The following is a 23,131-nucleotide window of genomic DNA, read 5'->3' as shown; positions in this document are numbered from 1 at the left end:
TGCTGAGCATAATGCTTGAAAACCTACTCTCTCTCTCTCTCTCTCTCTCTCTCTCTCTCTCTCTTTATCTCTCTCACTGTTCGTTTCTTTCTCTTTCTCTCTTTATTTCCTTTTCGTTGCTACTATTCCCCCATTGTTGCCTCGAAGGATTTACCTTTTACCTCGGCATGCGCTGAGGAGGTAGGTGGAACACGGAAGTGTGCTCGGATTTCATAAGTCGACGTGAAGATTATTTTACCATCCATGGCGAAATGCGAATTTGCATTTTCCACGATTCTTCCTTGTTATTGACTTTTGACGAGAAATAGAGATAGAAAATTATTTCAATCGCGAAAATCCTTATGAGAAAACTATTCTAATATAGAAATTATTCGAAAGAAATTTCACGCTCATTAGTTCAAACGTTATATTTTGTTTTCTCCTTTTTTTACGGGTGGGCGGAGAGAGAAGGAGGGAGGGGGAAGTTTAGAAGAAAAGGGAAAGATTTCTTTTCATTTTTTTAAATATTTCAAACATCTCGTAATAATATGTTCCTTGTGTCATTATTGTGCAAGAATAAAAAGGTGGGAGAGAGAGAAACAAAGTATAAAAAAAACAAAAAAATAGACAAAAATAGAAATTAATTTATAATTAAAGAAAGATATACGTCGTCATAGGTATCTATAATCCGTCACAAGATATAAATATTTTGTTCGTAATTGAATTACTTTAATGTACTCGACGAAAAACGCGGAACGTCGAGGGGATAATTTTACAAAAAAAAAAAGAAAAAGAAGAAAAAAAAAAACACGTAGAAACGTTTTCAAAAACGAATCTCGAAAATCGAAAAGCGTTCGAATCTTCTCTCTCTCTCATATCTTTTGGGTATAATAAATTTACGCTGGATACACCACGCACGGGGGTGGGAGGGAGGAGGTTCCGTTGCCGATGCGTAATATTCATATTTATTTATGGAAAAGGGGAATTGAGAGGGGATAGATAGAGAGAAAGAGAAAGAGGTAGGAACAGAAGAGAATTCTGCCGGCAGCTATTGATTTTTCAACGTTAACGCGTACGCCACATTTTATATCTCTTTTTTCATATATATATATAGAATTCTATCGTACTATTTGGGGTTGCTCAATATAAGCCACCATTGTCAACGAATATAAATAAAAAAAAAATGAAAAAAAATAAAAGAAACAAAAAAAAAAGAAGCAAAGTCGATTACTAATAATCCAATATCGATATGATCGTTTAATACTTACACCCACGAAAAACGAATTCTATTGGATTTTTTTTCTATAATATGTACCTATATAATATGTACCTTGATATTTTATTGTTGAATGTATATAAGAGAAAGTTATTCTAAATAAGGAATATAATTTCAAATTTATGGTAAATGATAGGATAGTAAAATAGTCGAACGTTTTGTGGAAATTTAAACGATGGCTAGTGATGGGGGTACGGGGTGGTGGTGGTGGATAAAACTTTTAAAAGAGAATATTATTTTTCTTTATACTTTGAGAGGTTACGTCAAATTTTTGATACCCTTTTTTTTCTTTTCTTCTTTCATAGTTATATATATATATTTTTAAAGTTTTTATATCATGTATATTTTATCAAGGATGTGGATGTTAATTTGTGTGATCTCTTTGCAGCATATCCAACGTCAGGCTGTAGTTACGTAAGATACAGTAGTTTGGAGGACGTGAGACCGCAAGAACTTGGATTTGGTCAGTTAGAATTCACTCCGACTGTCATTTCGAAGATAAGGTAAGATGGTCATTAATCTTTCTTCTTCCATTTTCTTTTTCCACCAAATGAATATCGATAAAATCCACGATTTGGGATTAACACTAGATTTACGAATAATTTGTTCACTACTTTTTGAATAACTAACAAACATTATTTAAACGAATGGTTCAGAAGAGGAATTAATATTTAAATATATTTCATTACGACACTAAAAACTAACGTTTGTTTTTAAAAAAATAATATTTAAGTTTTATATATATATAGTAATAAAATTTTAAATGAGTCAAATTGGCTTAGTCCGTAAATCTAGTGTTAAATACATAATACATATTATTATTAATACGAATTAAATTAAAATAATAAATAATAAAGAATATGAACGATAAAGAAAAAATTGCTTGACGAGTTAATCGCAAAGAACGAACGAAGAAAAAAAGAAAGAAAGAAAGAAAGAAAGAAAAGAGAAATGTCGTGAAGAATCGTTGAAAAGAGATATTTCTTTTTAAAAAAATCAACCTATGTATACCTAGCAAGCGTTTGTGATTACTTTTGATAATTGCCTTTTTGTATAATGTCCTAAAGCTTTTCTCTTTCCACTTTACGCTCTACTACTTACTTATCTTTCTCTTTTACCTTTTACTTTTCTCTTCGCTGAGGAGAGTAGAGGAGAGTCGTCGTCGTAGTCGTAGTCGCAGATAAACGTGGATAGTTCATAAGCTCGTAATCCTGAAACAAAACGTTGGCTAAGAAACAAAAGGATTTCTCTTTCTCCCTACCACTCATTATTACTCTTTTATTATTATCCTCTTCCATTTCGTCCCTTTTCTCGTCCTTCGCCTCCTAGAACGTTGTGTCAACGAGAATATCTTAAAAGATTTCAAAACTTTTACAGAAAATTCATGACATTCTCACTCAAACTGTCTCCCCCTTTCCCCCTACCCCCTAACCATCCCTTGTCCTTTCTTTAAAATAATGTCGTATACTTACGAAAATTAGACGATTTAAAAAAGAAAAAGAAATATCCAAAATAAAATAGTAAATAGAAACCAATGTTTGTAATTCAGGATAATTAATTAAAGTCTAACATTTTTAATAAATGAATCGAATGATAAAGAAAAAGGGCGAATTATCTGTAATGGGTACTGTAACACGTCTTAGAAACGTTATTACATCGTGTAACAAACTCGATTAACTAAAACCCCTTGGTTATAAACTCTTGTACGCTATGGCACCAGCAATCCTTCGCGACGAGATACACACCTTGTATAATCTCATCTTTACTACGAGAAGATAGGAACGAAGCCCTATCTTCGAGGAGACCAAGCCCTTTCCCTTCCGTTGGACTTTCATGATCTCTATTCCGAGCTATAATCCATTTCTCCTAGGAAGTACATTTTGATACCGGTTACTATATCTTCCCTTATTTTCTCATTCATATATACCTATATATATGGATATAAATTTTCTATTTATCTCTTTCTTTCTTTCGTTCATTCTTTCATCTCTTATTCTATTTCGTGTAAAGAAGTGGTGTAGGGCGGTGAGTCTTTATCTTTTCAGCAGAGGTTCATTCTTGCCCTAAAATGTTGAATGAGACGGAGAAATAGGGTGAGATGTATATATATAATATATAAAGAAGAAAAAAGAGAGTTAGAAAGAGAAAGAAAAAAAGAAATCACGATGGTAGCCGAGTGGTGGTAGCGATGGTTGGTAGTAAAATAATAGAGGTAGAGAAAAAAGTAAAAAAAAAAAAGAGAAAGAAAAAAATAAAAAGAATATGAAAAGGGGTAGGTGAAAGAAGGAAAAAATCAGAAGAAGAAGAAGAAGAAGAAGAAGAAGGCTCCGGTGGTAGATACGAATTTTCAAGAGTCTCCATTCTTCAAGTCTTCGGTCATGAAAACGCATTGCACTGTAGACCACCATCAGCAACCAAGAAGAAGAAGAAGAAGACCACCACCATCACCGTTCACAACCACCCACCTACCCACGCTGTGGTATATTCGGTCGGTTTTAAAAAGAAAAAGATAGAACGTGGAATAGAAGGGGAAACCCAGGGGGAGGGAAAGATCGGTATTAAGGGATGAAGGGATTTCGTTTCGACGTATTTTGCCTGTAATCCAAACTGCCTCCCCGTTTCCCCACTCTCCTCAACCTCCTCCTCTTTCTCCTATGGTCTTCCCGGTTTCTTCCAGATAACTATAACGTACCTACCCCTCTTCTTTTATTCCTTCTTTCTTTCTTTCTTTCTTTCTTTGGGTTTTCTAAGGTCGAAAGAAAGTCAGGCAGCAAGGAAGTTTTCTCTAGCAAGGTTATATATACTCTTATACTTTTCCCTTTTGCGGTGATTTCGGTTGAGGATCAAGGACGATTTTCGGGCACAAAGATTGGAAATCGTACTATCCATTATTCTTTACTTCCTTCTTCTTCTTATTCTCATTCTTTTTATTCTTATTTTACTACTATTACTTTTTTTTATCCTTGTTTCTTTCTGTAGCTATTGTGTTATTGTAGAATTTTTTTAACATCAGATAGAAAAGTAGAACGAGTTTTTGACACTTTATGATCGTTTTGCAAATCGTTTTAGGTTTTCTAGTAAATCTGAATAAAGTATTCGATAAATGTGACTAAATAGATACTACCAAGTGAATATTATATATTTTACATAAGAAATATTCTGGTATATATATATCTACTTATATGTTTTTATTTTTTATTAGATTAGAGATATGAATTATATAAAAATAAAAGGAAACAAAATAACGTTATCTTATCGTAAGAAACATTTTTGTATTGTTTCGTAAAATGGTTTAATTTCGTTACGACTATTTGTATTCTTTTGACTAACAAGGTAAAACTTTTTATTATACATAGAAAAAAAGTAGATAGAGAGAGAGAGAAAATATCTAAATCCTTTATGAGTAGAAAAATACAAAAAAAATTCCGTCGTGCATATTCCTTTCTGATTTTTTTGTCCGTCTAAGAGCTGATGGGTTAGTATACTTACACGCACACATATATACGTATATATAATCCCCTGTATGTGGAAACCTTAAACGCTCTTAACACGGTACAAATCGTTGAAGAGTTAAGGGTGGGATTTTTTTTACTTTTCTTTTTTCTTTTTCTTTTTTTTTTATTCTGTACCGTGTGCACCGGCATATACATACGTCTTCGTAATGGCGAAGGCACATATTTTAGAGTCAGTCTCATTTACCCTTCCACCAATCTCCGTGCACTGCCTTCTATTTCCTCCCCCTCCCCCCTCCCTACCACCTACCCAGCCCTTTTCCTCGTTTTAAGCAGACTTTACGTGGGAGTTACGTGCGGCTTGAAATCTTGCGTTTGAAAAATTTTCATTTTAGTCACCCTCTCTTTTTTTTTCTTCCACGTTCTTTCTTCCCCTATACACACGCAAACAAACACAATCGCACACATATTCTTTCTCTCTTCGTGTCCTTGGTTTTGCCGAAGGCTTACGGTATTTAATGTGTGCCAGCTTTAAAAATGCTTTTAATGACAAACAACACGGGCTTTTGATCGACGGTTGACATACTTTTTCTTCAAATGTTTCCATCATTTTACCTTTTAAATCCTATGTATATATATATATTTGTATTTCGATATATAAACGCCGCGTGTAACACGTGAAAAATATCCTTTTTAAACTCATCATTCGATTTTTTGGCTATTAAAAGAGACTTAAAAAAAAAAGAGAAAATTGAATTTCGACAATGATACATGCACATTTTTGTATATCGCAACAAATTAAATAATTCATTGAATAAAATATAATATAAATATATATTATATTATATATAAGAGATACATATATTATTATTATAATTATTATTAATTAACTAACGAATTAGATCGTGTCGTTATGTAAAAAAGGAAAAGAAAAAAAAAGCAAAAATAAACGAAATTTTATACAGGCCATATTAATTATTATTAATAAAATCGTTTATACAGATATTACGATATAATATAATTATTACTCAGGATTCATTAACGTATCAAATTGGCATTATCGTTGTCGCGTTATAGACAGATAATAATTATAATAACGAAGTATAATTGATGTGAACGAGAATCGACGATTATATAATGATCCTGATCATTTCAAATTGATTTCTGAAACGTTCCAAATTCCTTCTGGCACACAAAAGCATTCTCATATACGAATAGATACTATTATATATATATATGTGTGTGTGTGTATGTGTATGTATTGTAGAAACCACTGTCTGATTTTATCGTCGTACGAAATGTTGACAATTTCGAGATGCGTCACCTGTTGCGTCCCCCAACACGATAAGCTTCCTCCTCGTTTTCCTTATTAAAATAACCTTTAAGATTCATTTTTGATGACTATATGAATTTTTTCTAGATGTAAATTTTTCTTTTTTTTTTTTTTCTTTAATAATAATACGATTACTCATTTCACAAGATTATTCTTCAATTATCTCGTTACGTACGAGTTTAGAAGCACTGGTAAAAAAAAAAAATAGAAAAAAAAGAAAAAAAAAAGATTCATCCTTTGCATGAACAATGTTAATTGAAGTATGTAACGTTGTTTCGAGCAAATTTTTCGGGGGAAAAATTTTGAGCAACGAACGAAAGAAAAGAAAAAAAATAACAAACTCTTTTACGCACTCGACGTATCGCGCAAATTTTGTATCCCCTTGCTACCGACTGCCCCCCACCCCCTCACCCTCCCACCGATTTTATTTCCTTTCTTTTTTCTCTTTCTCTCGTTATATTTTTTTTTGTTCGTTTCACATGTAAAAAAAGTGAACGCGCTTAAACAGATCGTAAAGTTGGCGGAAAATCAGGGAATGCAGAGAAAAGTCGAACACGTTCCCGTGCTTGAAATCGTCCTGATATTGTATCTTTCTCGTTTGGGAGAGGAAGAGAGAGAGAGAAAGAGAAAACGAGAGAGAGAGAATCAACCGTTTAGAAAAATCGATGGGCCCTCGTAAAAGCGAGATTTCCGCGAAGGTCTCTTTCTACCGGTTGAATGTTATGTACTTTCACGGTAAACATATGGCTTTTGTGTTACTGTAAATATATCACAAAAGCTGTCGGTATGCAACGTTATCTATATACGATAACGCCAGCTGTTCGTCGTGTAAATTTACACCTGCGTTCGGCAAAACTCCAAACATATACGTACAATACGATTTTAACAAATCTTACACAAAGATATATATATTGATAATATAATACATTATACCAGCAAACGAACGTATAAATGCATACATATAAAATAAATGTAATTTACAAACAGTAACTCGCTTTAATAGGAATTTAATAAAAAATAAATTCGAACACCATTGCTTTTCATATATATGACACTTACTTATAGTTGAGTTAAAGTATTTATGATTTGTTGGTATTAATTATAAATAGTACACTTTCTTTTCTTAGTTAATCAGAAACGTAGGTTTTATTTATTTCATTAATGTATTTATCTATATAGCATAACAGACAATTGAAATAACGTTTACCTATATATTTGGACAATTAATTATAAGTGAACAGTATTTGGTTGAATTTTCCTTTTATTTGAACAACATGTTGCAATCGCATTTTGATACGTTCGAAATAATATTCTTTAAATAATCTACTGTAGCATACGTTTACACACACACACACACATATTCATCTGTTAATTATATTTATTTATAATTCGAATATTGATTTATTTAAAATAATTATTTCATTTCGAAGGAATAACAACGAGCACAAAAAGAGATTTCAATAAGACGTTTTTCGATTAGGATTTCGTAACGATTTACCTAACCATCTTTGGAAGAAGACACTTAATCTTATTCCCGTTCATCTCCTTTTTCTCGATCTATTTTCTGATACTTTTCATCGCAAACGTCACATTCACAAAAGTCGATACGCCATTTTCTCTTATCTCGTTTACGATAAATCGTAAATCTTAGGGGGGAAAGATATTAAAGTATCTTTTACCTATAATCTATGAGTTGCGTCCATCCAACAGTCGTATTTACAAGACTTCCAAGATATCGATCGATAAATCGAATTGAATATACGCTCTTCAAAGTTTGTATTTTGGAAAAACGATACTCATCCAAAGAGACAACGTTTTTCTTATTTTTATATTTTTTTCTCTCTCTCTTTCTCTCTATATATAGTAATACTATTGCTATTTTCTATCACTACTACTACTACTACTACTACTATTGTTATTATTACTATTACTTCTACTATTATGAAAAAGAATCTCTTTCTATATATGTAGTAATACTATTGCTATTTTCTAACACTGCTACTACTACTACTACTACTACTACTATTATTACTACTACTATTATGAAAAGAAGAAGAGACGAGCATAACAGGATTTATTATACGAAGAAATAAATTACGTATCGTCGAACTTATATAGAGAGATCGTCCATCACGAACGTCGACTCGATTTGTCGATTATTATTATCCTCGAGGATACAACATATACGTGTATACAAACTTTTGTTACATATACTTCAAACATATATACAGAAGACACAGATAAAAGTGCACGCCCACGTACGTATCTACTCGCTTTCGGCAAAGACCTTAAGAATTTCCTTCGATTTTTCACTTTTATTCGTATAGGTAATAGAGAACCGAGAAGTCTTGCTCGTCATCCACCATATGAGTGTATCTAATCTTTCCTTTATAGGAAAAAATAAAATTTCACCTCCTACCCCCACCTGTAGAAATTTACTCGAGTATATTTTACACCTTCTTAACAACAACGTACCTTTTTCTACCTTATTTCGATCTTATCGTTTAATTTTCCTTTAGAAAATCGAATTTACGATACGTTTAAAATTGTTAAGATAAAAGAATATACAATAAAAAGAAAAATACAGAAGAAAAAACAATAAATAAATAAGAAAGGAAGAAAGAAGATCATCGAAGGAAAGAAACGCATTGGTATTCGTATCGAAAACGAACAGATAAAGATATATATATATATATATATATATATATCTTATTCTTTCTTTCTTTTTTATTTCTTTCCATCTTTTTTTTTTCTCTAGAAAAGATTCGCAGATCGAGCGTAATTCTGCAGTCCCTTGGATAATTTATCAGCAACCGGGATTTTGGTTATGCCCCGAAACCTGTGGGTTATCTCGCGCCACTGCCACAAACCATTTGTTATATTTTCTTCTCCCGTTTTTTTTTTTCACCCGATCTCCCCCTTCCCCCAATCTTCCATCTCTCTCTCTCTCTCTCTCTCTCTCTCTCTCTCTCTCTCTCTCACTTTTTCTCTCTTCCTTCTTGGAGCTTATTATTTTGAAAATTGAGCGTGAAGAAACCTGCAACGTTTCCAAAATTTATGATCAAAAAAATGAAAGGAAATAAAACGAAAAATATCTCGCAAAATTGTTACGTTGCTGTTTCGTACGGAAAAAAACGTTCAACGATGAGTATTAAATAAATGTTTTAAAAGTATAAAAAGATAATGTGGTATATATGATATATATTAAAAATAAATCAATTTTCTATCATTTAATTTTTTAACAATAACATTTTTTGTATGTATATATTTACAACGTAAATGCACATGTAATAAAACTTATTTTTAATTATTAAAAAAACATTATCCTTCTTTTTTTTTTTTTTTTTAATTTATTCGATCAAAAATCATCATGTCTTTCAATAATATTACAAACAATTTAAACAAAATTGATACACACACACACATTTCAAAATAATACATACGATTATTTGAACAAGACCAATCTGTTGGTTTCTCATTACTTGATGTATTTAATTAATTAATATCGAGTATTTCTATTTCCAATTTATTCCAGAGAGATATTATTGGAGAGAAGTCATAACGTAGTATTAATTACTATCAACTATATCGTAACAATATTTCGCATACCGTAATAAAAGTTTCGGTTTCGATAACACAATTTGAAGAGAGAAATTCGCTAACAGTTTTTCCCATCAGAGGTTTATACTGAAAGATATATATATACATATATATATATATATATATATATATATAGGGTAGACACAAAAATCGTTCTATTTAAAGGACCTCGGTGTCTCGCTTGCGTTTATCGTCTGTCTACCCACTAAAAAGAGATAGAAAAGAAATAGAAAGACGTGGAAAATATAAAAGAGAAGATAGAATAGATGAGACGAGGAACAAATCGGTTCGGAACATCGCTCGCGAACGAAAAGGGCTGGCCAGGAGAACTGCTGGTAGAAGCGTACACCACCACCACCACCACGGGAAGGCGCGGTGCATCGGAATTGCAAATGCAATCACCAGGATAAAAATTGGCTGTCATCTGACGTGAAACGTAAGAGAGAAAGAGAGAGAGAGAGAGAGAGACTCGTCGGATGCTGTGACCGTTGGTGGGGTGAGCTGGGCTAGATGATTTCAACGAGAAGAGTAGGATGAGACTTGGGAATGGGGTGAATGGAAATGGAAAAAAAAAAAGAGAGAAAAAAAAAAAGAAAAAACAAAAATACAAAAATATAAAGAAAAAGAAAAAAGATAGAAAGTATATGTATTCCGTAGAAATCGATTTCTAGTTTACATGTGGTTACATTTTGACCTGATCGTAACTATCCGAAACTCATGTCTATGCATTTTGTACTCACCCATCTGTGTGCTGCACATCTATACATATATATATATGTATGTTTCGTTCGAATGAACTCGATTAGGAATTCCTGATCAATCCCTCCCTCCCATTTCTCTCTATCGGATTGTCATATATTTTTTTTTTTTTTTTTTTTATAATCTTTTGCTTCTATAATCTAGTTCGAACAAGAAAAAATTTGTATTCGCAAAGAAAATCTTRTAATAAATAGAGTGTGAACAATGAGTTCGTGTTTTCGTTCCACTCTCGATAGTTCCCCTCTTCATTTTTTTTTTTTTTTTTTTTTTTTTAAATTGTTCTAAAGACTCGATTATTCTCTTCGCGTGTTCGAAAGCTATCTCCTTGACTTCCGTTTCGAAGAAAATTTGTTATCGTTGTAAACACGCGGAATCAAAGCCTACGGCATTAAATATCTCCCCTGCGTTTATTCACGTTTGATGATCCACACTATAATGAAATATCCTGAGTATTATATTCAATAGCCTGGGGGGTTCTAGATATTTCAAAAGTTTATGTCGTAGTTCATTTTGTAATATTAGTAGTAGTAATATTAAGTGGTATTTGTAGTAGACATATAAATAGATTCAATTTTCTATGTTCACTCTCTCTTTGCACTTATTTCGACGTAATATATTGTTTATTATATTAGAATAATTGACAAATATAAACATTTAAAAGCAAATTTGACTCTTTATCATGTCATGTAATTATCACAATAATTGAAAATTATTATTATTGTAAAATGTAATTAAAGTTATAACGTTTTCTGAAATTGAAGTTTTGATTGAAACTAAAGTTAAATCGATTTTCGATGAGGTAAATTCTCTCTCTCTCTTTCTCTCTCTCTCTCACTTGTTATCCTTATTCTCTTCCCCTCTCTTTTTCACCAATGCAAATTCTATATATAATTTTTCATATTATAAAACTTAATAGATCGAATCTAACGATTATTATCTACTTTCATTTTATACGGAAGAGAATCTAATGTTATATAAATTAAATACGAATATTATCAGAGTGTTTAGAGAAGTTCGATGCTGATTGGTAACATCGATGATACCTAATTTGTGGGAAAATATTTATTGGATTATCATTAAATACGTTTAAATCAGCTAATTCTAGGCATTTGTCTATATACGATATAGTTATATATTAACGTATATAAATAAATTATTTATTTATCATTGTTCAAACGTATTTATAATAGATATGTTTCGTTTCATTTATTTACCGAATCTACATTGTGGTCCTACGATACTTCCGATTAATTTGGTTTAACGTATATAGCAAAGTGCGTGATAGAAATTGATATACAGATTGTGTTATTATCGATAAAAGTAGCAATTAATTAATTAATACAGATGCTCGATCAATCATTATTATTAATTATACTTGCTTCGAACTTCTAATAAATATTTCTGTTAGAATATAGGAGAGAGAAATAATTAAAAATAGGATTACCCATTAAGTATATTATTTCTTTGATCAAATTTTCAACGTACTTATTTTAATATTTGTTACCTCGTTTGTTAATAAATCTAAAATGAAGAAGTATAAAGTCTTTCGAAACTTCCTACTTCTTTTTGTATTATCTTAATGAAATACTCACTAAAGAGAAATACTATTGTGTATTTCTCATTAGTTGCACGAATACGTTGTTGTTTGTGAATGATTAAAAGTTCACTATTTCTCTTAAAAAGACGGGTATTATTTGTTTATCATTTGACAATATAAAACGAACTCCTTCTGTGATATTCAAATATAAGAGAGGGAATACAAAAGAAGACGAGAACTATAGGTGGGTTAATACGTCGAAAGGAGTAAGTTCTTAGGGTCGTAGGGTACTTTCTGAAAACATAATTCCTCTTCCTTAAGAAGCAATTAATTCCGTTCCCGAAGGAACGATAAAGGGTAAAAGGGATGAGACGGTAGGAGGATCCAGACATTTAAATTAAGTGGCTTCCTTCGAAATTAGATCAGAGAGAATGCTCTCCTCGCTATTGTATACCAACGACATTACTACTCTCTCTCTCTCTCTCTCTTTTTGTATTGCAGCTGAAAATTTCAATATATCATTGACAACACATCTACAATTTGTGTATGTATATACACGATATTGATCTAGAATTATTGGAAATTCTACAAAAAAACAAAAAATCTACACAAATTTTCATTCGAATATTCAAATAAATCCGATATAAAACTAAAGTAAATTTCACAATGCCACAAAACGTGTTGTTGTTAATAGCCGATAACGTATCTCGAAAAAGTTACAATCTAAAAAAGGGTCACGCGATTAACGTCGGTGGTATAAATCAAACCAAGCAAATTCACTGCTTTAATTATGAACGAACATGGTCGGATGGGGAATAAGCAGCAATGGTTCATAAGAAAATCAAGAAGCTCATCTAAGAAGCCTTGTCAGAGACACTCGCTGACTCTGCCCAAGGATTAGCTAGACGCATACATGAAAAGGGGGAAGGGGGAAGGAGAGAGAGAAAGAAAACAAGGAAAAAGGAGAGAAAGAGAGAGAGAGAGAGAGAGGATAATTTCCAGCTGGTCTCTTGAAAATCGGCCTATCTCTTTTTTTCCACTAGTCATTCTTGAAATCCTCCTCCTCCTCTCCGCATTATACGAGCGTTATATTCGCACAGAGGATAGTTAATTCGGCGTAATATTCGCGAAAGCTTTCGAGAACGCAGAGGAGCTTTTTCATTAAGCAAAAGCCGCATACACCGTATCACACCATGCGTGACCGGACTTTTCTGTAAGTATTAAAAGAGAATGAGAGAGAGAGAGAGAGAGAGAGAGAGAAAGAAAGAAAAACAGAGAAAAAGATATGTATATATATATGTATGTATATGTATGTATATGTATGTATGTATAATTTTGTGGTGTTTTCTTTTTATCGCAATGAATTTCGTTGAAATGAGATTTGATGCTTTTAACAGCGTCGTATTTTCTAACATACACACACAAAAATGACAATAAGCTGACCTGTTCGATTGCAATAGGGAATAGTAAAGATGAAGAAGAGACTTTTCGTAAAATAAAAAAAAAAAATATATATGTGAAAACTACGATGGGAACTATTGACCTGGTTTGTAAAGATAAAAATCTTTGAAATACCCCCATTGTGTTGGTATAGTTTTATATATATATATTTTTTTTTTTTATAACAATGTACCATTGAATATTAGAAGCGACGATATAAAAAAAGAAAAAAATGAAAAAAAAAACTAATACAATGTGTATTATAACATAATATGTAAATTGTAAAATTATATTGTTTACGCGCAAAGGGGCCACGATAATATACATGTTGAATTATTTCAAAAGAGTCTCTACGTGTTTTCCCCTTTTTCTTTTATTTTTTTTTCCAATACACGAAACATTCATTTTCACGAGACTTGATAATTTTTTTATCACGAAAGCGTTGCGAGACTCGAAACGAGTTCTATCAATTTTTTTCCCGATGAAAGCTTTCGAGCTTTCGTCAGGAAGAAAAAAAGAAATACGTTATTTTTACGATACTCTGGTAAGCTTCAATGCTATGAAAAGAAATATGCAAGAAGTAAATTTTACGATATTTCTAATGATTTGCCATTCAACAACAACAACAACAACAACAACAACAACAATTGCAACAACATAATATAATAATATCATTAAATCAAATTTCTAAAGATATCTCGTTAGTATTGGATGTTTCTGACGTCAATAAATAAAGAATAAAAAGAGAAAAGAAAACAAAGAAACAAAACAAAAAAAATAAATAAAAAAGCAAAAGTCCGTTATAGGAAGAAAAAGGGAATGCCGAGGAATGACGGAAGCGACGACAACATTTTGTTAGGAGTAGAAAACTCGTATCCATGACGTATGTTATTACGATTCCCGTTAGAGACTTGCACAGCATTACCTATTGTATACATACGATGTGTACTACATAATCGTACGGGCGCATTAGTATACATAGATAGACGTTATAGTGGAATGACGTAGAGCTTCCAACCAACTCTTGTGGAAGTATTTCGAGTAGGTACTCTTTCTAGTTTCACAGCCGTTTGCTTCTGTCTTGGCTGGCTCTGAAAAACAGTGATAGCAACAAAGGGAGAGAGAGAAAGAGAGAGAGAGTGAGAGAGAGAGAGCAAGATAAACGTGAAAAATAGAAGCGAACAACGAAACGTGGAATTAGTCGAGCTGAGAGGGATATTGAGAGTGAGAAAGAGAGAGTGAGAGAGAGAGATTGAGGGTGACTGAAAGAGAGAGAGAGAGAGAGAGAGAGAGAGAGAGAGAGAAGGGTGGAGGATCTGCCAACGACAGGACGTGCTAGTCGGTTTATTCCAGTTCTGCGTCGTTAGACGGCTCACGTTCTCACACGTGTGTATATAAACACGTACATATTCTTGTTTTAATGTGTAAGTACGTTTGTATATATATATATATATATATATAGGAAAGGTGTGTATAGGTGAACGGTGTACGTTTGCCGAGATGGTTCCTAGCTTCTCCACGTAGGAGATAGAACATGTACGGTTACCAGGCAGGGTTGCTGCAATTGCTGCTGCATATACGCGGTTTCGTGGGATGGCCCGATACAAAGGGATCCCTCGTATGACGCGTAACGGGTTGGCAACCTGCAACCGCCCCATTCGTGTATCCTCTACCGCCCTTGCAATAATTCAGTTATTAGATCAGAAAATCAACGTTTAGGTTCGATTTTAATGAAGGATTCTTCTTATTTGCATTAATGTGTCTTCTCTTTGTGTGTTCTTGCATGTGTGTACGTATGCGTATGTATATGTAAAAGTTATGTATTTATTTAGATATGGGTTTTTTTAATCGTTCGATTTTCTTTTGTACATTTTATTGTATTTTATTCGATATTTAATTTGATTTGATTTGATTTGATTTGATTTTTCATCGCACATCGAATCTTTTCATTTAGAATTTCTATTAAATTCGTGTATCTATATATGCATGCATATGTATGTATGTTGACCCCAAGAATCGAAAACAAAAGAAAACGAGGCGAATGTAAATGTGTATATATATATAAAAGCAATAGGTAAAATTGTTGATAAAAATGGAAGGAAACTTTGGTAGAAAGAGTTAAAGATAATATGGGAAAAAGATTCGAAAAGAAAATGAAACAAGAGAGTCTCGCGTATGAAAGATATAATATTATTAATTAAAAGAGTAAGATAAAGATTTAGTAAGAATTTAAAAATTTTATATGAGAATTTTATATGAGATTAAATAAATATATCTTACTGTCATATAGTAAAACATTTATTACTATCAACTATTATATCATAATACGTGTATATCAAATGAAGAACAAATGCTTAGGTTTATTTCAAAAATTCTTCTTGTTGCATTATTACGTGTGTGTGTGTGTGTGTGTGTGTGTATGTGGTGATACATAAAATTTATATAGATTAAAATGATATTTCGTATCGTTCAATTTTCTTTCCATTTGATTTTATTTTTCACCACCCATCGAATGTTTCCATTTCGAATTTCTATCGAGTTCCTGTATCTATATATATATATATATACACATATGTTGCATCTATAGATGAATAATACGTAGATTTATTGCTAGGTATGACGTTGGTCTGTGCGGTAGATATTACTAGCTCGTTCGTAACTGTCAGCCATGGGGGAAAGAAATAATAAAAGTTAATTCGTTATAATATCTACGGTACGGTATTTGCGGGTACCGTATAGGTTGTATTTTAATAGTAGATACTATTTCGAAATTGAACGGAATAACGTTTCGATGTAAACCTGATGTCTACAACGAATGAATTTGAATGTAACGAATGCAAATGATATAACTCGATATCTCGACTGAAGTGCTGAGGCAAGTCAAATTCTCCTATATTCTTGTAATATTATATTCATACGTTCATAAGTATTTACACATTTAATATCAAAACTTAAAAATCAACGAACATGACACTCTCATGAAATACATTTTTTTTTCTTGTAAAAAATCGTAAATTTATTTTTTTTTTCTAATGAACGATCAAATAAAAAAAATCCTATCGTTATTTCGCGTAAGTATAAAACAAACGTATAAAATTAGGAAGTTTTCTCCTTTCCACCTTCCTTCTCGCTCATCCCACCCTTCTATCGTTGGAAATAAGTCAATACAAATGAGTAGTCGGTTTAAATGATAGGTACCTTTTAAGACGTTCGGTATTTCACGGATAGAAATTCTGATATCTCATAACTTTGCAATATTTCATTGGCGACGAGGGGGTTGGTTGGCTATGGAGAAGTAAAAGAGGACAAGACTGGTACGGTACAATGCAACCGGCAGAGCGATTTGGAACGACAACGCCAGTTCCAGACAAGTTTTGCAGCCGAATGAATGAGTTTACCTCTAAGTTCTCGGTGGTTTTGACGAAGTTTCCTTGCCGTTTCTCCTTATTCTCTTTCTCTCTCTCTCTCTCTCTCTCTCTGTCTTTCTCTTTCTCTTTATCTTTATCTCTCTTCATCCTTCACATATCCTCTCTTTCTCTCTCTCTCTCTCTCTCTATGTATTTTACCTTTCGCGAAATTCAACTGTAAGACACAAAAGGACCCGGGAAACTGTCGAAAACTTTAGAACCAAGTTCATACGGGAAAGGTAATCAGTCTTGGTGTACTAACAGAAGGAGTCGTTTAATACAGTCCGGTTTGATCTTCTAATTATCGTCAATGAATCTGTCGTAACAGTCAAGTTCTTAAGCGTGGAATTATCTTACGACATTGTATCATACAATTTCTATTGTCTGCTTATACCTATCGGTCTCTTCCATTGAAATACGTTCTTCAATATATATATATAGTATAGAATTGAGTCACGAATTTATTACAATTAATTTTTTATTTGATTGTCATTCTAAAAATATAACCAAACAAAAATACGTTTAATTGACATATTTTAATTTATTAACTAAACTCAAAAAGGATAGATTTAAGTTAGATGTAATTTACAAGATAAATCGAAACGACACAACCTTTTATATTCGTTGGTTCATATCGATGAAAGGGTTGAGTTAGATATGAAAAAAAAAAAAAAAAAACACGCTATCGCGATCATTGATATTTTTTCATATTTGCAATCTTGTTCGCAAATATTTAATTATTCTTCCGAATCAAATGATATCTCGGATATAAGATAAAACTGATTAGAGTATTGATTGTGACTGATCTCGAACTTTCAATGTTTAGTATCGAGCGGTTGAATTGTGACGGGACTTGTAGTAAACGATTTGAACAAACGTCAACGTCCTTTTGAACGCAGTTTGAGTTGGCCTGCATGACTTAGAAGTTTTGGTGGCTTCGACAAACTTTCCCTCTCCTGACCATTGGACACCAGAGGATACTACTAACCAAGGTAAACTACCAAACTGTCTCTGGAATTGCAAACGACGACTGCCGGACGCCAAACTGATTTCACTGGTAATTGCTGTCCGCGATGATAACTCACAATAGGTTATCCTATTCGGAAATTTCGAAAAGTTAGAACATTTAAACTCTGCTAGAATACGATTATACGAACATATATATATATATATATATATATAGAGAGAGAGAGAGAGAGACAAGTACTTATATACTTAAATTCGTTAATCAACGAAAGAACGTACACGCTTGATTTATCGGCTTATAAACGTCAAAATTCGATCGAAACTCGATCAGCTGGCCTTCCAACAAAGCTTTATTAAATTCCTGACAAATCGATCCCCACAAGAAGCTATAGGTAATATCGCTAACGAGCCACCATAATCGTCTATACTACCAATTGATTGATATCTCCATAATATTAGCCGTCAAACGAAACTTTCCAAGTTGTCGATGAACACAACCACCGAATTACAATGTCAATGTAATAATGAGGAACGGGTTACGAATAAAAGTATCCTCTCTCTCTCTCTCTCTTTCTTTCTCATTCTCTCTCTTTGTCTTCTTCTCTTTCCCTCTCATTTTCCTCTGCTCGTTCGGACGCAGATTTATGAACAAAGTTAGCTGTCAATGTCGAACGCCCTATGGCTATCAGTAGAGCAAGATTAATGATGAAGGGCTCAGTATACGAAGTAATTTTGCCCATCCAAAACGAAGTTACGCGACTAGACGATGGGTACTGGGCAATGTGGCCCTTGTTTTCCTTATGGCACATTTATTCAACATTAGTGATACACGATTTAACTTCGTCTTGGCTTTACTCGCGTTATATACGTCTCTTACTCTTGCTATTATCTTTTTCTCTCTCTCTCTTTCTCTTTCTCTTTCTCTTTCTCTTTCTCTTTCCCGTTTTCCCTATTCGCTGCCACGAAAGGAGAACAACCACGACTGCGAATGCGTCAGTCCTCTTACTCGTACCTCATACGATTCACATGATTCACCCTCCGTTGTTCCTGCATGTCCTGTTAACTCGATCTCCACCATCCTTGTTTTTGCATGATTTATAACAATGGACATCGTTCGGGAGGGAAGTTTTGCGCTTCCGTTGATCTACGACGTTTTCATTCTCTCTCTCTCTCTACTACTAACTTCATTGTACTTCTATCTTACCTAGTTCTCATTATTCGATATTCTGAAGCTAAGAGAAACGATTCCACTTGTCTAACACATTTAAACGTCATTATCTCGTCGGTAACGTCATTCTCGTATATAAATTGCTAAATGTAACGTTGTTGAAAGTGAGGGAGGGGAATTATATGTTTGATCGATTATTATCATCATCATCATCATCAATGTTAACGCTTTATAACATTTAATTAAATTTTTTTTTTTTTATTATAATATTATATGAAATATAATGAAAGAGAGAGAAAAGTAAGGAAGTAAATAAGCGAATTCTTCGTGTTAGTAAAAAATAACTTTTGAGTAGATAGAAAATTTCTAATTCAACAACCGGGTTATGCAAATTCTCAAGTTGCGATATGAAAACTTCCGCTGTGGGTGAGCTGATCGGAGTTAAACGACGCGATACAAATTGCAAAGAAAAAGCAAGCTGCATAACCATAATAAAAGAAGGAGCAAAGCCCTGGTAAGTTTTCACGCGAGTACGCCGTCGTTGTTCAACGCTACTACTCTCACTTTTTATACTTTCTTTTTTATTATATAAGTCTTATAACACGGTATAATCACGCGAGCTTAGGAAAGGTGATTGAGAGAGAACTCGAGCAAAGATCAACTCTTATTTCTTATTTTCTTTCTCTTCCTCTTTTTTAGTCTCGGTGGAATAACTATTAAAAAGAATATGAGAGAATAGAGAAAAAAAAATACTTGATATATTATATATAATAAATAATCTGATATATTCATTTTCGATGATGAATTATATTTAAAAATATATATACCAGATAAATTAATGATTTAATTATTCCTTTCTATATACATTATTTAATATATACAGGATCTTTTCAAGTATGTAAAAATAACTTCAGAAATGATTTCATTTTTGTATTTCATTAATATACTTTACTGTAATATGATATTACATAACAATTAAAGTCAATAATAATTCTAAAACTATTTCATTCGAATTATTGAAAAATCAATCTAGAAATATCGTGTTCATATAAATTTCAATTCAATTTATTATTCAGTATTACGTAATACAAATTCTGAAGTACGAATTCAATTTATGCTAACTAATTTTAAGCGGACAAAAATCGTCAGACAATGTAAAAATAATATCAAATGGATTCGTTTATTTGTTTCGTTGGTTTCCAATAGAAAATCTACTATTGGTCTTCTTTGTACCATCAATAAGCTCGTTCGTAAATTGCGAGCTTCTTTTTCCCATCTGGTTTATACAGAATTACTTTTTTTCTATGATATTAAAAATATATATTATATATGTATATAATAAAAGATGAAAAAGCTCGTAGAATGAAAACGGAGAAGAGAGAGAGAGATTTAAATGATATTTAATTAATTCTTGAAGAGGATTGAAGAGAAAGGTACAGGAAAAAGGTTTTCGTTCTTTATAATAATCGTATATCTGTTGGGTGGTTATTTGAACTTGAATTAGAGTTATCACTTCCAATTTCGCTAACTTTCTGTCTCGTTTACCGCAAACTACTGAAAGAAATAAAGAAATAAAAAGAAAGAAAAAAGAGGGTTGAACACGTACATCCGAGGCATCGTTGAAGAAGAAAAGATGAAGAAGAAGATCTTTTGGAAATCCAAGCCTCTTCGTTTCGTACTCTTCGGCTTCAAATCGTACGACTGAAAAGTTCAACCTTCGCAAACTACTTCTTCGATTTTCTTTTATTCCACAACCATTCGCTGTGGCCACCCTAGGAACTTTTCCATTACGTACTACTTCAAATCCTGTTCGATTCGTTGAACTTATCGAGTACGGTGCTATACTCATAATTTCCTTCAACATTGATTTTTATTTTCTTCATTTTCTCCACCCCCTACCTCATTTCGAAAACGAATTAACGAAAAATTCCACCACGAAAGAGAGAAAGAAAGAGAGAGAGAGAGAGAGAAAGTTAGAATTTTTTTCATTTTTTCCACGCACTCACGAAGACGCTTTACAAGTTTTTTTTACGAAGTACATTCATTTTATACGGAGCGTTTCTTTTTTAATCAATTATCGCGTGTTTTTTTTCTTCCAAATTCTACGAATCATACCCGATCTATCTATTTTTTAAATCTTTGCAGAATTCTTTACTGAGAGGTACAAACTTTCTGAGCCGACAAAAAATTATTAATGCACGAAGAAGACAAAAAAAATATATAGGAGAAAGTACCTTAGTGGCGGACACCTAATGTTTTCAGAAAATAAAATAAAGACTATTTCGAGAAAAATGTAACTTTATTTATTAATTATTTAAAGTCAACAAACTTTAGAATCAATATAAATTAACAAAAATACAACTTCTATATAATCATATTTAAAAACACAAAAATTAAACATAGGTGTAAAAATATACAATTTGTTGAAATGGCACCTAGTGCCGGACAGACTTTACTTCGAACCACTAGCACTAAACATTTTTAGTAGACGTCAGAACATTAAGGAATGTCTGCATATGCTTCATGAGCCCACCCATGGCAGCTGGAGTACTGTATTTAATTTAATATTTAATTCAGATACAACATCGTTAATATCAATATATAATATTATGAATATATTATAATATATATAATATATTTTTTAATATGAAATATCGACAAAAAGCTAAAGAAATGGTTTGAACAATTTGCAATAAAGTTACACGTTGAGTGATAATAAATCACAAAAATGGAACAAAAATAAAAGCAAAAAGTAAATAAGGATAATCTCGAATGTAGAAAAGTTTAGTTTAACAATATCAAATGGATCGTCAAGATTGAAGGTCCAGAAATCGAAAGGCTCGAGGGCCGGGAATATCATCATCGTTGAGGTGGAGGACGACGACGACGACGATGACGACGAGGTTTGATAGTAAAGCTCGTTCGGATGGTTGCGCATCGCACGGTAATTGGGAAATCACGCGCAAATGAAATTGCTGGACGCGTTTGATCTAATTAGGAGCGTGGCCCTGGGCAACGGAACGACAAACGGACGGACGGACGGACGTAACCCCCTGGAAGCAGCCATAATTGAAAGGTAGCATCGAATTTAGTTCAACGCGACTCTCCCAGCTTACTCATTCACTCCAAAGACTCAGAATTCCAAGCTTTATATGCTACTGCTGCTGCTGCTGCTGTTGCTGCTGCTTTGATTTCAACAGGGGGACTACTATCCTATTGCATTGTACGACACAGCTCGATTCTTTCCTTTTCTAACTTTTCTGACTATTTAATTAAGCCCTTTTTCCTCCTCCCCTATCCCTCCACAATCCCTCCCTTTATCTCGAATTATCCATTAACGGTGACGAATATTCGCTATCGTGTTACGAAAAGTCCCCAGAATTTTCCCTGAACTTCGGTTAAATGTGTCTTTCCAACGTTATACTGATTTTCAATAGACGGGTATAATTCGACACGTTCCCAATGTTTAACGAGGACAAATGTGTTCTATACGTTTTGTCTACGATTTCTAACGTTGAAATTCCCGTTCGAGTTTCTATGACCTATTCTTTGAACTATTGTTCTCTATCTTTTAGGTTGACCTCCGCCCTCACAGATCTACCCATTCGTTAGTAGGTATATATATATGTATATATACGAAGTATATGTTCAATTTAATTAGTTCATTCGTCAATTAAAGGGGATTATATCATTTTCACGTGGACAAATGTTATTATAAGATTTATAATAATATATGTGTGTGCCTTTATTCGGTTTAACAGTTAACGAATAGAATTTGATTTATTATTTTCTAATAAAAATTTTGAACGGAATCTTATTCATTTATTATTTTCATTTTATTATCACGTTAATGAAAATTCTTCCAAATGTATAATTATAAGATATGAATTATTTTTTATTATATTTCCATTTCATTTATATATATTAAAAAAGTATCTATAATTAAAATCGTACTGTTATGTTACCGTTCTGCAATAATAGGTATGTCGGATATAAAATTAATATCGTTGAACATTAATTTATTAATTTTTTAATAATAATTCTCTCTGTGTATATGTTATTCTCTCTCTCTCTCTCTTTCTCTTTTTGTTGAAAATTATTTTTCCTTATTTAACTATACCGTAGAAATTTTAATGAAAATATTCAATGATATTGTAGATGGAGGTATGTAAAGTATAGCGTTTAACGATATATATATATATATATATATATGT

General features: G+C 32.5%; 1 protein-coding gene across 4 annotated transcripts in view; it reads left to right on the top strand.

The window, feature by feature from the left end:
• LOC106793703 overlaps positions 1 to 23,131 on the top strand; it is a 185,072-nt gene that overhangs the window by 87,000 nt on the left and 74,941 nt on the right. For all 4 annotated transcript variants that reach the window (XM_014760850.1, XM_014760847.1, XM_014760848.1 and 1 more), the window contains one exon: positions 1,644 to 1,758. In XM_014760850.1, the coding sequence (XP_014616336.1) occupies positions 1,644 to 1,758 (115 nt within the window). The remainder of the gene's footprint in view (positions 1 to 1,643; positions 1,759 to 23,131) is intronic.

This window comes from Polistes canadensis, unplaced genomic scaffold (genome assembly GCF_001313835.1).
Source record: "Polistes canadensis isolate GaletaPanama2010 unplaced genomic scaffold, ASM131383v1 scaffold_17, whole genome shotgun sequence".
Lineage (NCBI taxonomy): Eukaryota > Metazoa > Arthropoda > Insecta > Hymenoptera > Vespidae > Polistes > Polistes canadensis.
The sequence above is the reverse complement of the archived record's forward strand: the minus strand, read 5'-3'. Positions and strand labels throughout refer to the sequence as shown.